Source organism: Diceros bicornis, unplaced genomic scaffold, assembly GCF_020826845.1.
Source record: "Diceros bicornis minor isolate mBicDic1 unplaced genomic scaffold, mDicBic1.mat.cur scaffold_108_ctg1, whole genome shotgun sequence".
Taxonomy (NCBI): domain Eukaryota; kingdom Metazoa; phylum Chordata; class Mammalia; order Perissodactyla; family Rhinocerotidae; genus Diceros; species Diceros bicornis.
In genome coordinates this window covers 641,834-658,547 of record NW_026691022.1, presented here as the reverse complement: position 1 = coordinate 658,547, position 16,714 = coordinate 641,834, and the positions used below count along the sequence as shown (strand labels likewise).

At 42.9% G+C, this 16,714-nt stretch overlaps 2 protein-coding genes across 2 annotated transcripts in view; both read right to left on the bottom strand.

Moving 5' to 3' along the window:
- Nucleotides 1-3,454: 3,454 nt before the first annotated feature.
- On the bottom strand, nucleotides 3,455-12,280 carry LOC131402459 (adhesion G protein-coupled receptor E1-like). Its single transcript, XM_058537201.1, has 6 exons — nucleotides 12,215-12,280; nucleotides 11,358-11,487; nucleotides 9,444-9,563; nucleotides 7,847-8,046; nucleotides 6,652-6,822; nucleotides 3,455-3,903 (listed from the first exon to the last, which is right to left on the bottom strand). Exons 1-6 carry the CDS (start codon nucleotides 12,278-12,280, stop codon nucleotides 3,898-3,900), a joined length of 693 nt encoding a protein of 230 aa, XP_058393184.1. The 3' UTR covers nucleotides 3,455-3,897.
- A 1,180-nt stretch (nucleotides 12,281-13,460) lies between these two features.
- Nucleotides 13,461-16,714, bottom strand: part of LOC131402458 (adhesion G protein-coupled receptor E1-like) — a 30,712-nt gene continuing 27,458 nt past the window's right edge. The window contains exons 9-10 of the mRNA XM_058537200.1: nucleotides 13,642-13,730; nucleotides 13,461-13,502 (exon numbers count right to left, since the gene is read on the bottom strand). Coding sequence (XP_058393183.1) covers nucleotides 13,461-13,502; nucleotides 13,642-13,730 — 131 coding nt within the window. The remainder of the gene's footprint in view (nucleotides 13,503-13,641; nucleotides 13,731-16,714) is intronic.

Here is a 16,714-nt window from a genome sequence, read left to right as displayed (position 1 = left end):
GTTTATTACAGTATAGTTTATAGTACTAAAAAGTTGGAAATGATGCAAACACAGGCTAAATACATTATGACGCATGTATACCGTGCAGCTCTCGAGAAAAAAAATGAAGTTCTAAGAGGTTCAATGAGTTGAAAAGATGTTCACAATACGACAAGTGGGAAAAATAAAGGTTTTAAAATAACATGGGCATACTTGTTCTATGTCACCCTGAGGATAACTTTCTGTGTAGCCATGAGACATCTGGCACTATGTTATGGTTTTCTCTTTCCATGTAGACAGGTGTGACTAATACAGCATTATTAATACTCAAGTGTTTTTAAGCAAGGGGTGCCAAGGATGTTGTCCCACTTCCTGAAAAACCAGTATGAATCTGCCCCCCAAAAATCATGACCAGGGCCCGCCCCAGTGGCCTAGTGGTTAAGTTCAGCATGCTCTGTTTCGGTGGCCTTGGTTCGGTTCCTGGGTACAGACCTACACCGCTCGTCTGTCAGTGGTCATGCTGTGGTGGCAGCTCACATACAAAACAAGGAAGATTGGCAGCAGTTGCTAGCTCAGGGAGAATCTTCCTCAGTAAAACAAAAGATCACGATCAGGGCCAGCACTGGGGTGAGGGGAGGGAAGCACTCGTCTCAGGCACAAAATTTAAGTGTGCATCAAAAAAACTAAGTAATCAAGATAAATACCATGTAAATGCAATTTTTAAAAATATCAAAATCAATGCAAGAAAAATCCATGATAAGCAAAATATCCAAATCCAAGATCTGACAGTGCTATGCTGGGGTCATAATGGAACCTGATACAAAAGGAAAAATGTGAGCCCCTACATATACTTTTTCAATGTACTTTTAATGGTTAATTTTTTTCTAGAAATTGATTTTGAAAAATTATTGATGAATTTTCTTCCATTAAAATCAAGAAAGTCAAATTTTAATAAATTCTGGTTTGGGGAAAATAAAATATTTAAATTTAAAATAATATTTTATGTTCTAATATCCTTGCTTTTCAATTTTTTAATTTTTTTCAATGATGTTTAATGGTTTAGGAAGGAAAAGTACATTTTAGGTGGTCAATAAATATTTCTTGAATGAATGGATTCTGTCTTTTTTTGGACACCATAAATTATTTGGATTATAAGAGGACAGAGTTATTTCACTTTATATTTATGGGATTTGAGAACCATGCAGTTTTTATTCTAAGTGTCTTTTCTGTCTCTAGGGGAGGCATATGAGGCCATGGGGGTAAAGGAACGTACCAAGCATAGCTTGATGTTTATAGTAAGAAAGATCCTTATTGTGGAGGTTACAGCTTTCACTTACCTTAGAAACATAGAGTTCCTTAACACGATTGAATTTTAAACCAACATGTAACACTGTAATAGAGATAGACAATGCCTTGTGCAAGTCTTCTGTCAGAAAGAACTTTATTCAAGCATTATAGATTTATAGACCTTGATAGCTAAGAGGAAATATAGATGCAAATCCTCCTCTTTGTATATTCCAAATTGTTGCAATCAAATGCAAAATGTTGACAATCCATTGGCTGCTGTATCAGTTAGCAATTGCCACAAATAACACTTCATAACAAACCACTCCTGAAACTCAGTGCCCTAAAATAATGATACCTGATTGTTGCTCCTGAGTTGATGGGTTGGGTGGGCAGGTCTGCTGATCTTGACTTGGCTCACTGATGCGACTGCAGTCAGCTACAAGTTGGTTAGGTGGCTGATTAAGGACAGCCTCAGCTGGCGTAACGGGATGACTTAACTCTCCTGCATATGTTTCTCACATCCCTCCAGCAGGTTAGACTGGGCACGTTCTTATGGCGGAGGCAGGGGTGCAAGAGCGAGCAAGACAAATCATGCAAAGGGCAAGAAGGGATGCACACCCAATTTTGAAACCTCTGAGTCATGCTTGCTAACATTCCGTTGGCCAAATAAACTCTCAAGGCCAAGCCAGAGTCAGAGAAGGAAGGGTTACAAAGTTACAGGGAAGGGGTGTGGAGGCATGGAAACCATTCTTGAAGGCATTGATGCAATTAACCTGCCACAATTGGCAATGAGTAAAAATCATGCCTTCTCTTGCTTCAATATCCCTTAGAATTGTCACCTCTATATTGAACCCTCTGGACAAGCCAGGCATTGAAGACCAACCTATCATAAATGAACTCTTGTTTGTAAACATGTGTCAGCCCCCCTCCCAAATTGTGGCTGCCACAAATAACAAAGACTGAGCCTCCATCAATCAAGTTTAATGTTGTGATCAAATTGTTCAACACAGGATCATTACCGAGCGAACTGAATCCTAAATGATAAGTTGACTCAAAGTAAATAGTTAGTCTTTTCTCTGTATCCCCAAACTAAGAATTCCTAGGGTCAAAGAAAGAGAAGGAGAAGGACTAGTGGCCTGGAAGAGGAGCTCTCTGGTCAAGAGTTCAAAGCCCAGCTCAGCCCGCTACAGCTGTGTAATGATGGGAAAGTTACTTAACCTCTCTGAGCCTCAGTTTCCTCATCTTCAAAATGGAGAGTAACCATTCATTCACGCTTTCATTCAAAATATTTATGAAGAATCCACTGACTATACTTCCCTGCACTTATGGAGCTCAGAATCTAATTGGAGACACTCAAGAAGAAAAGAAATTATAATACAGAGCTAGAAAGCATGAAGCCTTAGAGGACACGCAGAGGTGACATCTAATCCTACTTGAAGAGATCTAAAGAGTGCTTCCTGGTGGAAGTGACGACTAAGCTGAGACTCAAAGAGAGGGTAGAAATTAGTCCAATCTTGAGGAAAGGTGTCCTAGGAAGAGAGAATGGCAGATGCAAAGTCCTAAAGCCAAGAATATGTTTTCCTTTCTAGTTTTAAAAACAAGCTCTGGTATAAGCATGGAAAACAGAAGAATATTCTAGAGCATTCACTCACACACAACAAAAACCCCCTGGGGATCTCATTAAACCTCAGGTTCTGGTTCAGCAGATCTGGGCTGGGGCCTGAGATCCTGTTTATCCAACAAAGGGATGCTGATGCTTCTGGTCCACGGACCACACTTTGAGGAGGCAGGCTGGAGAGTGGCCATGGAAGGGAGGACATGTACATTTTAAATTTTCCTTCTTCTCTCCTTGGCACTCAAGACTTTATGGGGGACGAAGAGCAAGGCAGGATGGTGATAACTTTGCGAGCAGTGTGAATCCTAGCCAAGTCACAAAACAGTTCCAGGAAGGAAGGGAGATGTTGGTTCCCTGAAAGGTTCCAGGAAACCAAAATATTTCCCAAGGCTTTGTCATCAAGTCCTTCAACTCTCTGTGAAACGCTGGAATTCTGCTCCATTGACACTCCTGCTTACCAACATAACTCTTTTAAGTGTTTGTGCCAAAGTAGCCTATACGTCAGTGAGCTTTGTTTATCCCCTGGGGCTCTCGTTACAGTTTTACTGGCCATTTCTTTAAAGGCAGGGGGAGTCTTTGTTAAAGGGTAAGCCAGTCGGTCAGAAGACAAGCCATTTCCTGAAGCCGTTTCCATACTCTGTGACAGGTGCTGGAGAGGCAGGCTTGGAGCCACACGCCAAAGAACTTAGGAGAAAACAAAACGGTAGCCAGATGTTCTTGGTCATGCCATTGCACTAGGATCTATTATTTCCTCAAAACTCTGGAAATTCAAAGGGCTGCAGAACATAGAAGATAAAATCTTAATCTGGAACAGAAAGTCTTGTTTCTCACCAGCGCATGGAACGTGGGAAGAGCGCCCCACCCATCAGTGCTCTGAATCACCCAGAGAGTCCTGGGGCTGGTGAGATCTGCAATTCCACATTAAGCCATGAAGAGAAGATTTCAGCGTCAGCTCCTGCCGGCACCTGCTGTCCTCAAATGTTGCTTCATAGTGTATTTGAAAGCAAGAAAGAGCTTTAACCCTGTGAGGGAGAAATCAGAACTGGAATCAGTACCAAGATTAGTACAAACATGATCCCAGGGGTCATATCTATAGGGGCATGGGTCTTATAAATACAGAGAGAGAGAAATATGGCAACACAGACTAGAAGGATAAACCTTAAAATGTTAACAGTGATTATCTCTAGCATGGCAGGCACTGCAGGCAAACTCCAAAGCCATTCTTAACCTCTTCACCACTGATAGCTCTCGCTCTAGAAGCTAGAAAGCCAAATACTTGTTTTGTCAAATTCTTTTGTAACTAGGAGTGGTCATGTGACACAGTTCTGACCAAATAGGTGAGAGGGAAATCTGCTGAGGGGTTTCTGGGAAAAGCTTCTGTTTCCTGTTAAAGGGAGAGGCATGAAAGGAGAGGCTGCTGTTTCTGCCCCATCCCTCTTCTTTCTGCCTTGAACATGGTCGTGATGTCTGAAGCTATGGCACCCACCTTGCAACCATAAAAAACATTTTGATGAAAAGCCAACATGCTGCTAGCAGATTGGAAAACCGGGAAGAGCCTAAATCCTTTACAATACCACTGAGCAATAGAACCAATACCAGCAACACCTAACTCTGGGCTTCTATTCTTGCAAAAAAAATAATTCCCTATTTAATTAAGCCACTGGATCTTAGTTAATTGAGTTTGGAATATGTCAGTGAAAAAATAAGACATTCTAGTGTGAGATGGAAGACCATAAATAAATAAGGAAGTTATAGCATGTTAGGAAGTGGTAAGCGCTATGAAAAGAAAATCAGGATTAGGGGCAGGAGAAGCATGAATGTCAGGGTAGGAGAAAAGGAGGCAGTACGAAATCGAGTTGCCAGAGGAAATACTATTGATAACAAATGATTGGAACAAAGATTTGAAGGAGGTGAGGGAGTTGGCCATGTGGGTATCAGGACAAGAACATTCAAGGCAGAGTGAGCATCCAGGTCAAGATTCCTAAAGAGCAAGTGAGCTTGGCATGTCTGAAGAATCCTGAGCAGGCCAGCATGGGTGGAGCAGAGGGAAGTGAGATTAACAGAAGATGAGGTCAAGGAGGAAAAGAGGGTCAGATCGTACAGGGCCTTGTGGGCCATCAGGTGACTTTGGCTTTTACTGAGTAAGGTGGGAGCCATAGAGGTTTGTAGGCAGAGAAGGCATGTGACCCGACTCAGGAGTTCACAGGCGCCCTCTGGCTGCTGCAAGGAGAACAGACCAAAGGTGGGGCAGGGAAAAGGCAAGAGGGGAAGCAGAAAGACCCTTTATGAGGCTATTTCCATAATCCTGGCTACAGACAATAGGACTTGGAACAGAATAGAAGCAACAAAGGAACAGACAGGCGATCAGATTCTGGATACATTCTGAGGAAGTGTCAACAGGATTTGCTGACAGATCGGAGATGAAGGGTAAGAAGAAAGGCAGAGTCAAGGATAACTCCACGGCCTTGTGCTGAGCAATAGAAGGATAGGGGACCCTCCATGGAAATGAGAGGCGGGGGGATCAGAAGCTCAGTTTGGAACACGTTACATTTGTGACATCTATTAGACATCTCAGTGGGGGCACTAGGTAGGTGGTTGGTTATATGAGTCTAGAATTCAGGAAGGGGGCTGGACTGCACATTGTTTAGTATTTTGGGGTCATTGCTAATAAATGGTGTTTATGGCTGTGAGACTGGATGAGATCTATGGTGTAGAGAAAAATGAGTACTTCCATGGAAAACGATGTATTGTCAGAGCACACATCTCCAGGTTACCCAGTTCTGATCTATGTGGGAGATATTTTACAATTCAGTAAATTTTAAATAAATGACAGAGATGCAGAATAATTCCATGGAAAAAACAGTTTTGTGTCCATTTGCACGTTCATTTCAATATTCCTGAAATTATATATATGTATTATAATTCATAGGTATTATAATGCATATATATGTAATACATCTATAACATATAGGTATATGAAATTTTATATGTATTTTATAATATTAATAATTATATGTATAATTATACAATATATAAACATTATATTATATATATCTTGGGTTAACACAGCTAGGAAGTGACAGAGATGGACTTGAAACTCGGCTGGTCTTGCTCTGGATCCAGGTCTCTCAAGTCCTAAGCCCCATATTCCTCTAACTAGCAGTTAGGGCCTCCCTGGCAGAGAATTCACCTCAGATCTTGCATGAGAGGTAAGGAAACTCACCACAGCACTAATGAGGATGTCTTTCCTCTCTCCCAAATCTGCCTGCTCACCAAGGCTCACTTTGTTCTTCATTTCTTCCCTGATCTGTCACCAGATCTCACTGAAACACCTCTGAATTCCTACAGCGCAACCTCTTGCACCATTTGTATGGTTCAGTGGAAAGAGACTTCTGGAGCCAGACTGTCCTGGAATAGAATCCCACCTTCCAATTACTAGAAGGCTACTGAGCCTCAGTCTCTTATCCTGTGCAGTGGGTCTAAAAACACTTAAAATAAAGGGTCCAGAACAAGATAAGTGCTCAGTAAATGGGATCTGTGATTTTTACTGTGCCTGCACCTGTTTAGGGTCATTCCTCATCTGACATATGAGGGTCATGGCTTCCCAACAAGACCATGAATTCTCCAAGGGCAGAGGTATGGCACACACCCCTTCTGTGCCCCCATGACTCCTCCCACAACACACAAGGCCATGAGAGGCACACCATGCATGTTTAGTCAATATTTTCCCATTGGATTTGGGGAGCAAGAAACAGAGCATCAGTACTGACCGTGAGCTCCCCAGAAGCCATGATGATGGCCAGGTTCGCCATTCGATTACAGCTGCAGACAGTATGCGTCTCGGAAGCTTCAAGGATCACGCAGCCAGATGGCGTCCACCTGCCACCCTTTGCATCCATTCTCCAGGAAACGCAGTTGGGGCTCTCAGACTTCTGCTTTGGCTGAAAAAATCAAAGTCCCTGGTCACCTGAGAATCCTTCTTGAATGGATGCAGTGTGGCCAACCTGAAGTCATCTGGGGCAAGAAGATGCAGGTATGCTCTATAGGGGATGGAGGAAAACGCTGCCATTTCATTGTGCAGTCATGAGAAGAAATGTCTTGGATGTCAGATCTGTCTCTCCCACTGACTTGGTCATAGCTAATGTAACTAAAGTCTCTGTAAATATTCCTGCATCAGTGTTACTTAACCTAACCTAAATCTTGCCTGCTGATGAATGGAAGAACGCCACATAGAAATAGGAAAGTTTACTCCTCTAGAGGTGGGTTTTGAGGATTGGCTTAAGTTGCTAGAAATTGTGGAAGCTTGCCACCTTAATGGGTCCCCATTAAAAATGAGAGTTAAGCTATTCCACTGCCAGGTATTTATCCAAAGTACGTGAAAACATGAATGTGTAAAGATACTTGCACCCCTATGTTCATTGCAGCATTATTAACAATAGCCAAGACTTGGAAACAACCTAAGTGTCCATCAATGGACAAATGGATAAAGGAGATGTGGTATATATACACAATGGAATACTACTCAGCCATAAAAAAGATGAAATCTTTCCATTTGCAACAACATGGATGGTCCTTGAGGGTATTATGCTAAAAGAAATGTCAGAGAGAGAAAGTCAAATACCGTATGATCTCCCTCATAAATAGAAGATAAAGACAACAACAACAACAATAAACAAACACATAGATACAGAGATTAGACTAGTGGTTACCAGAGTGGAAAGGGGGAGGGAGGAGGGCAGAAGGGGTGACAGGGTACCTGTGTGTGGTGATGGACAGTAATTAGTCTTTGGGTAGTGAACATGACATAGTCTACACAGAAATCAAAATATAATGATGTACACCTGAAATTTATATAATATTATAAACCAACGTTACCTCAATAAACAAAAATAAGAGTTAAGCCCACTAGGGGATGGGGAGTTCTCAACGGGTAGATGGGGGCTCAGTGGAGACCTCTTCACAAACCTTGATGTTCTCCAGAGTGTAGATGATTGGGTCGGAGAAGCCATCTTTCTTCTTCCCGGTCATGATGCCCCCAGCGATGCGAGAATTCATCTTCAGCTTCCTCTTGGAGTTGCCCAAGAAGGTCCGAGGGTCTTGGAAGAAGCTCTCATCCAAAACAGACTCCATACCCGCAAAGGAGACAAATGCCACCCCAGTGGTCCCTGCGATTTGCCACAAATGCAAAAAAAAAAAAAAAAAGGGAATCATTTGCTCAGTATTTATTAGTATATGCACTGTAATATCCCATGCATTCCTGCACCTTCACTGGCCTGCTCTGAGGATTAAAACATGGGTGGGCTTCTGGTTGGTGACCCTCATAGAACCATAGAAAAAAATCCTGAGGTGCTATCACCTGGAGAAATCTTGGCTATACTTAAAAACAAATTTGAATTTGTGTTTTTAAAGGACGATTCAACTCAGCAGTGGAAAATAAGTTCCCCTCCCACATTTGTGGTCATTCTTGTTTAATCTCTTTGGTGGGCTTCCCCTTTCAACGTTGGGGGTCTCCCAGGATGTGTCCTAGGTCTGTGCCCTCCAGAGAGCATGTAGATCGGGGTGGTGGACAATATACAGGCTTATCTGGCCATTGCCTGTGTTTTGTAAATAAAAGTTCTGTTGCAACGCAGCCACACCCGTTCATTTACATATTGCCTGTGAATGCTTTTGCCCCACAGCAGTAGAGTCGCATGGTTGCAACACAAATTGTATTGCCCTCAATGCCTAAAATATTTACTAACCTGCCCTCTACAGGAAAAGTTTGCCAACCCTTGATACAGATTAGCGCCGTCTGCTAGAAACATAGTATGAGCCACATATGCAATTTTAAATTTTCTAGTAGCCACATTTCAGAAAAGTAGAAAACGGGTAAAATTCATTTTAATAATATATTAACTCAATACATGCAAAATATTATCATTTCAACACATGATCAGTAGCAAAAATTATTATTATATTTTTGTGTGTGAGGAAGATCAGCCCTGTGCTAACATCTGCCAATCCTCCTCTTATTTTTGCTGAGGAAGTCTGGCCCTGGGCTAATATCCGTGCCCATCTTCCTCCACTTTATGTGGGACGCCGCCGCAGCGTGGCTTCCCAAGCGGTGCGTCAGTGCGCGCCTGGGATCCGAACCGGCGAACCCTGGGCCGCCGCAGCGGAGCACGTGCACTTAACCATTTGCGCCATCGGGCCGGCCCCTAGAAAAATTATTAATGAGATGTTTTACATCCTCTGTTTTTTGTACCAAGCCTTTGAAATTTGGTATGTATTCTATGCTCACAATCTAGCCACATTTCAAGCGCTCAATAACAAAGTGTGGCCAGTGGCTGCTGTATTGGACAGGGAAGGTTTCAGTGCTCCGGTATTGTGAGATTATTTATTTAATGTCTGCCTTCCCTAGCAGATGGAAAACTCCCCAAGGGCATGGGCTATTTCTGCCTCTGCCATCAGAGATTCCCTCACCACCTGGCACAGGACTTGGGACCTAGAAGTTGATGGATAAATATTTGCTGATTGAATATACCACAACCACCCTCCTTGATTCTCAGGAGCGGGTCTGTACCTGTGGATTCAGATTCTTCAATTGTGGAGCACCAAATCTTCATCTCATCGCCTTTGGCTTTGAAGTTAAAGACGGTGTTCTCCTCAGCGCATTCTTTGTTGATAACTTGGGTCTTAATATCTAGAAGGAGAAAGGGAGAGTTTGCATGAGGTCACCCAGAGAGTGGGTCCTGAATTCAGTTTCTGTCCAAGAAGGGTACGCATCCATAGTCGCAAGCAAAGGAGAGAACAGAAAGGCCAATTCATCACGGGAAACCTCTTGAGCCCCTGATTATTGGTAGGAGGATGGTAGCACCAAACATATGAGAAACTCGGGTGGAGCCATAGGCGTGAGCCCTCACATCATAGGGGGTGCATGAGGAAAAGATGGGATTGAAGTCGACAGTGATGGAAGGCGACAGAGTTGTGACTCTGGCTACTCCAAATTTAGGCAAGTTTTCCAAAGCCAAAGGAATAGAAAGGGACCGGGGCAAGCCCAGTATGGTGGATGAGGGCTTGGGTTCTGCAGTCAGATGGAGTCCAGCCCTGCCACTCACCAGCTGTGCAAATTTGAGCAACGACTTAACCTCTCTGAGCCTCAGATTTCCCACCTGCAGCATGGCAATGATTAAAGGACTCTTATTGAAAACAAAATAGATAATTCTACCAGAGGTACCCTCGAAAAATATCAGCCAGATAATGCCATGCATTTTCTCAAACTCTCCAATCCCACCCCCCATCTTACCTCAAATAAAATCCTGAGTCCCTACCTTCGTCTACAAAATCTGCACTCCCTTTCTGTTCTGACCCCTTCTGCTGCAGCTTTCACCGGCCTGCTCATTGTTCCTTGAACTCACCAAGTGTTCCAAGGAACACACTTGCTCTGTCTCCCAATATTTACACGGCTCCCTTCCCTCAGGTCTCTGCCCCAGTGAGACTTCCCCTAACCGCACTATATACAATAGCAACGCTCCCACTAATCTTGACCCTCTCGAGCCTCCTTAGCGTGCTGTATTTTTCTCAGTAGCACTAGCTCTATCTGGTATGCCATAGGTCTATCACTAAAATATAAAATTCACGAGGCTAGTTTTGTTCAATTCTGGTGGCAGTTCACCAAACACTCTATTTCCACCTCTTGGCCTCCTGGGCACCCATGAGGATGGAACTACCCGGGATTATGTGACTGATACTGGAGCTACACCAGGAGTGGGGTGCTGCCGTTAAGGCATACAGTACCCGAAATTCCCATGCAGTCACCCACCAAGCACGTTCAGGGTGGTAAATCCATAGCTGTATCAGTCAGGAGAGGATTGGGCATGCAGCAGTAACACACAACCCCAAATCTTAGTGGGTTATAAATAATTATTGATTTCTCATTCATGCTTTGTGTCCATCGTGAATTGACTTGGGGCTGTGCTCTGTGTTCTCCTTGCCCTGGGACCCACACAGATGGAGACATTGTGATCTGAAACACTGCCTGTCCCTAGAGTAGAGGGAAAGAAGGCTCTGGAAGGTCTCACACCAGCAACTATTCCATTCACAATTCACTGGCTTAAACTCATCACAAAATGCCACCTAACCCCAAGCCAGGGAGTACAATCCTAACGTGGGCCCAGAAGAAAGAGCTCGAAATATTTGAACACAGCAAACGACTATCATATCTTAACACCTGGCACACAGTAGGCAGTCAACGAGTATTTGTTGAATGAATTAACGACGCCCTCCAAACAGTGCCTGGCCACAAACTCTTAACACAATGCCTGATGCTCAATAAATGAGAGATGTCATTACTATAATAGGCTTGCTTTGTGTGAGTTCAGAGGTTAGAAACAGTCAGGGAAACGGTATATGGAAAAGACATGGAGAATCACATTGCTGAAGTCACCCCTCAAAATCAGCGCCCAGGTGTGAGCTTGCCGTGGAGGATATAGCCTACCTAGGCGTTCCGTCTGAATAGACTGACTGACATTCTCTGAGGATTTCAGGAACGCTGCCAACGTGGTGCTCTCCACGGTCTCCAGTAAGACTATGGCCAGGGTGGACGTTTCTTCTTTGGTGAAGGTGGATCACGTGGACGTTTGCTTAAGCACAGAGGTAACACTCTCAGGCGTATTCTGCAAAGAAAGGTGTATTTGCGCTCTGTCTCTCATCAATGAAATAGCAGCTGTCCTCTCTCATCAAGAGAATGGGTTGCAGTCAAGGGAAGGATAAGGTGTGTCTGCTTAACGGGTAGGGAATTTCCTTTTGGGGTGATGAAAATGTTCTGGAACTAGATAGTGGTGATGGTTAGACAACATTGTAAATGTACTAAATATCATTAATGGTTACCAGAAAAAAAGGAATGGGACTATTGATAAACACAACATTGATGAATCTCGAAGGCATTATGCTGAGTGAAAGAAGCCAGACTCAAAAGGCCATGTGATTCCATTTATATCACATTCTTGAAAAGACAAAGCTATAATGACAGAGAACAGATCAGGGATTTACAGGGGCTAGTGGTGGAGGGAGTATCTGATTGTAAAGAGAAAACCCAAGAGAGTTCTTGGGGGAGATGGAACTGTTCTGTATTCTGATTGTGGTGGTGGTTACACAAATCTACTCAGGTGATAAAACTCATAGGATTGTAAAGAAAAGGGCAATTTTACTGCGTGTTAATTTTTAAAAACTTACAACTGTAATAAATTAAATATTAACTCACAGTCGATTAATTATAAAGAGGACTTTCTGCTCCCAAAGTGTCCCACAAGATGCTCGAAACTGGAAACACAATTACAAAGACTTCCTCGTTACCTTCAGAGAAACGACGGTGGCTTTGTTCTCACAGGCATTGTCCAGGATGCTGAAGATGGTGTTCATTAGTGCACAAAAAGAAACCTGTGCCCCCGAGGGAAAAGCATTCGTGAGCATTGATCAGTCTATCCCCCAAGCATGTAAGGTACAAATTGGGCCATCAAGCCCACCATACAGGGTGGTCCCAAATTCCTGAGGTCTCGTGAGTCTCTCAAATTCTCGGAGAAATAAAAACTCACTATTTGATCAGAATTGGAACCACAGCTCCTTTCTCTTCCATGAACAACAAAAGAAACATAGACAGCAAAACTATTTAGTAGGGTAAAAAGATGGGGAAATGTGTGAAAAAACAGTGGTCCAAATGAAATAGTACTCAGCCGTAAAAAGGAATGAAGCATTGACACATGCTGCAACATGGATGAACCTTGAAAACATGTTGCTCAGTGAAAGGAGCCAGACACAAAAGACCACATAGCGTATGATTCCATTTATATGAAATGTCCAGAATAGACACATCTGTGGAGACAGAAAGTAGACGAGTGTTTACCAGGGGTTGGGGTGGGGGGAATGGGCAGTGACTGCTAGTGGGTACAGGGTTTCCTTTGGGGGTGATGAAAATGTTTTGGAGATAGATAGAGGTGGTGGTTACACACCATTGTGAGTACTAAATAACACTGAATTGTATAATTTACAATGGTGATTTTTTAGGTGTATTTCACCACAATGAAAAAAAGACATGACAATGGTCCAAAGTGCATGGCAATTCCAAAGCTAGTTTATAAGCTGATATTTAAAATAGTTACACCAATTCCTGAAGATGCTCATGGAGCCTTTACTCACTGGAGTGACTCCATTAGAGAATCAGATGTCCAGATTCCTCTTTGCCTGGCCTGGGGGCTATGTATCACATATGCATCCCATATCACACAGATGCAGCACCAACATCTTCACTAGTAATGAGACTCCAACATCCTTTCTTCTTTTAGTAAGAGAATTCCCAAGTTTTAGATGAGCAAATGTCCTCCCTTCCCAGCTTTCCTTGTAGCTAGGTGTGACCACATGACTAATTTCTGGCCAATGAGGTATAAGCAGAAGTGATACTGGGTCATACTCTTGAAGGGAAGGACAGTGCCTGTCACCTCCCCTTCTCCCTTGCCCACAAGCTGAAATGCAGATGTGATGGCAGGGGCTGGAGCAGCCATGTTCGACCACAACAAGGGAGTCTTGTGTTCATGATGACAGAGCATTATGGAGCCATCACATCAGCTCTCAGCAGCTTACACTCAGACTGTTACAAAGAGAGAAGTAAACTGTTATCTGGTTTAGGCCATTGTATATTTTTGTCTTCGTTAAAGCTGCAAAACAACATCCTACCTAAGTGGCTTCTAGGACAACTTCAAGAGCTAGGAACCTTCAAAAATACTTACATATTCAGGCTCCACCGCTGCTCCCTCTTGGCATAGCTGGACCTGCTCATTGTTGGGTAACATATCTTCTTTACACTTGAAGGGAACCACTAGGACGAAAACAAAAGCAAGCAAATCAAATGTCAACCACAGAAAGATATTATTATTTACACAATCATACCCCATGCTGTAAATGCATCCATTGCCATGTTATACAACAGTGGAAATGAACAAGCTACAGCTACACGCTACAACATCAGGGGCTTTGGGAAGTGTGATTATTGAGTGAAAAAGAGCAACTCTGGAAAATATCATATGATCTCACTTATATGTGGAATATTAAAAAAAAAAAAAAAAGCCAAGCTCATAGATAAGAGAACAGATTGGTGGTTGCCAGAGGTGGGGGTGGAGGGTGGGCAAAATGGATGACGGTCGTCAGGAGGAACAAACTTCCAGTTATAAAATAAATAAGTCCTGGGGATGTAATATACAGCATGGGGACAATAGTGAATAATACTGTATTGCATATTTGAAAGTTGCTAAGAGAGTAGATCTTAAAAGTTCTCATCACAAGCAAAAGAAATTTTGTAACTATGTAGGGTGACGAATGTTAACTAGACTTATTGTGATTATTTTGCAATATATCCAAATATCAATCATTATGTTGTACACCTGAAACTAATAGAATGTTATATGTCAATTATATCTCAATAAAAAAAGATCATATGTGGTATGATACCATTTTTGTAAAGCTCCAAAGCAAACAAAACTAAGCAAGATATTGTTTAGGGATACGTAAATGGAAGGGTTTTTTTTAAGTAGGGGAATTATAAACACAAAATTCCGAGTGGTTCCCTCTGGGGAGAAGACAAGGATATACGGAGTGGAGAAGAAGCATGCAGAAAATGCAATGGCATTGATGATATTCTGGTTCTTATGTTGGCAAGGGCCTCGGATATATCCATTTTATTATTATACTTCATTGCCTCCATATAAATTACTTATATTTTTAATGTATCAAATAATCCATAATTTTAAAAACATAAACCTTTCACGGTTCCCCACTGTTCTCAGCAGAAAGACTAAAGTTCTTCACACAGCACACAAGGTCCTGCAGAATCTGACCTCTGCCCACCTGCTCAGATGCAGCTAATGCCATTCTCTTTGTCCTCAGTCTTTGTTAGCCTCAGGGCCTTTGCACATGCTATAACCTGTCACGCTGTGATCTCCACTCTTCATCTGCATAATCCCTACTCTTCCTTCAAGCTTCAGCTTAAATGTCACTTGCCTGGAGCATATTATATATCTCACTAATGGGGTATATAATATGCCAAAGGGCGTGACAGTTTTTCAATTATTAAATAATTATGTGTGTGCTCTCTACTTCCTTCCCTAGACTATAAGCTACATGAGGGCAAATATCATGTCCATCACATCCAGGATTGAATCCCCAGTACCTAGTGCAGGGGCCTGTTTGACTAATTAGTTAATTAATGCTTCAAAAATAATTTATCAAATTAATGTATTAGTGAAAAAATATAAAAAGGGAGAATGAATGAAAGTAAGAAGAGGATCCAGAGCTTGGGTAGAGTGAGGATTTTACAACCAAAGAAAGACACAGATTCCATTGCCAAGACACATAAGGAGAGGATTACTTTCGCAGCTGAAGTTGCCATGTTTCCAGGAGCCTTCTGGATTGGGACGGAAGCCCACAACGCAGCTACAGCTGTAGGAGCCTGGGGCGTTGGTGCAGACAGAATCGGGACCACACCGTGATGGATCTTGGGAGCACTCATCAATATCTGCAAAGAACTCAAAAAGATCAAAAAACCCAGAGGAACAGGGATAGCCTTCTTTCCAGGGTTGACCAGCAAACCCTCTGCTCTCCTCTGCATCCCACTGCTTGGTCTGTGAAGTTCAGCTGTCCATTGCTTGGTGCAAAGCCATGGTGGCAGGTACAAAAGTAGCTCCTGGTGCGTGTTGGTGCACGTTGCATTGAAAAGGCACTTTTCACTGCCTTTGGCCGAAAGGTTACATATCAAGGCACTCATCAATATCTGTGGAGTGAGGCAGAGTTGGCCAACAATCCAACAAAGTCATGCTTCCCCTTCCAAAGCATAGCCTTGTCACTGAAAAATGGCGGCACAACAAGGGACTACATTTCCCAGAGCCCCCTGCATCTAGGCGGGGCCATGTGGTTAGCTTTCACTCATAGAATGGAAGAGGGTATGGCATATCACTCCTGGGCCCACGTGGTTAAGAAGTGAGTGTGTCTTCTCCCTCTTTCCCTGCCACTGGCTGAAACCAAGGATTCCAAGTTCCTAACCATAGGAAAACCAGAGATGCAAGAGGACTGGATCCCTGTATCACCTTGTGGAGGAAAGCTGCCTATTGACCAAGGATATCCATACTGGATGGTTAAGGGAGTAAGAAATTTCTATTTCGTTAAGCTAGTGGTTCTCAACTGAGGGCAATTTGCCCCTCCAGGGGACGTTGGGCAATGTCTGGAGACATTTTTCGTGGTCACTGGGATCTGGAGGTAGATGCCAAACATACTGCCAATCCACTAATGCACAGAATAGCCCTACACACAACAAAGAACTATCCAGCCCAAAATGTTAATAGTGCAAAAGTTGAGAAACCCCAGCTTAACCAATACAGGGTGATGTATGGTCACTGTGGCAACAAGAGGTTACTTCTCCCTCTGAAGGTTTCTGATCCACAGAGGATATATGGAATAGAATGTCTCAGAAAAAAATAAATAGGAGGGGTCTGGCCCTGTGGTGTAAGTTCACACACTCTGCTTCAGCAGCCCAGGGCTCGTGGGTTCAGATCCTAGGCGTGAACCTACACGCCGCTCATCAAGCCATGCTAGGTCAGCATCCCACATATAAAGTAGAGGAAGATGGGCATAAATGTTAGCTCAGGGCCACTCTTCCTCCAGCAAAACGAGGAAGATTGGCAACAGACGTTAGGTCTGAGCCAATCTTCCTCACCAAAAAAAAAAAAAATAAAGAAATAAAAGTAATAAAAAAATGAATAGGAGGGAGGTAAGGACAAAACCTTTCATATTTCTATGTCATCTCAAAAAACA

Bases quoted from the DNA above. Each gene is read 5' to 3' on its own strand.
- LOC131402459 (XM_058537201.1), bottom strand. From the start codon at position 12,280: ATGAACACCATCTTCAGCATCCTGGACAATGCCTGTGAGAACAAAGCC. The intron at 8,047-9,443 runs GTACAGACCCGC...GGCAAATCGCAG, and splicing joins TGAAGAATCTGAATCCACAG to GGACCACTGGGGTGGCATTT. The intron at 6,823-7,846 runs GTTTGTGAAGAG...TGATTTTTTCAG, and splicing joins ACACTCTGGAGAACATCAAG to CCAAAGCAGAAGTCTGAGAG.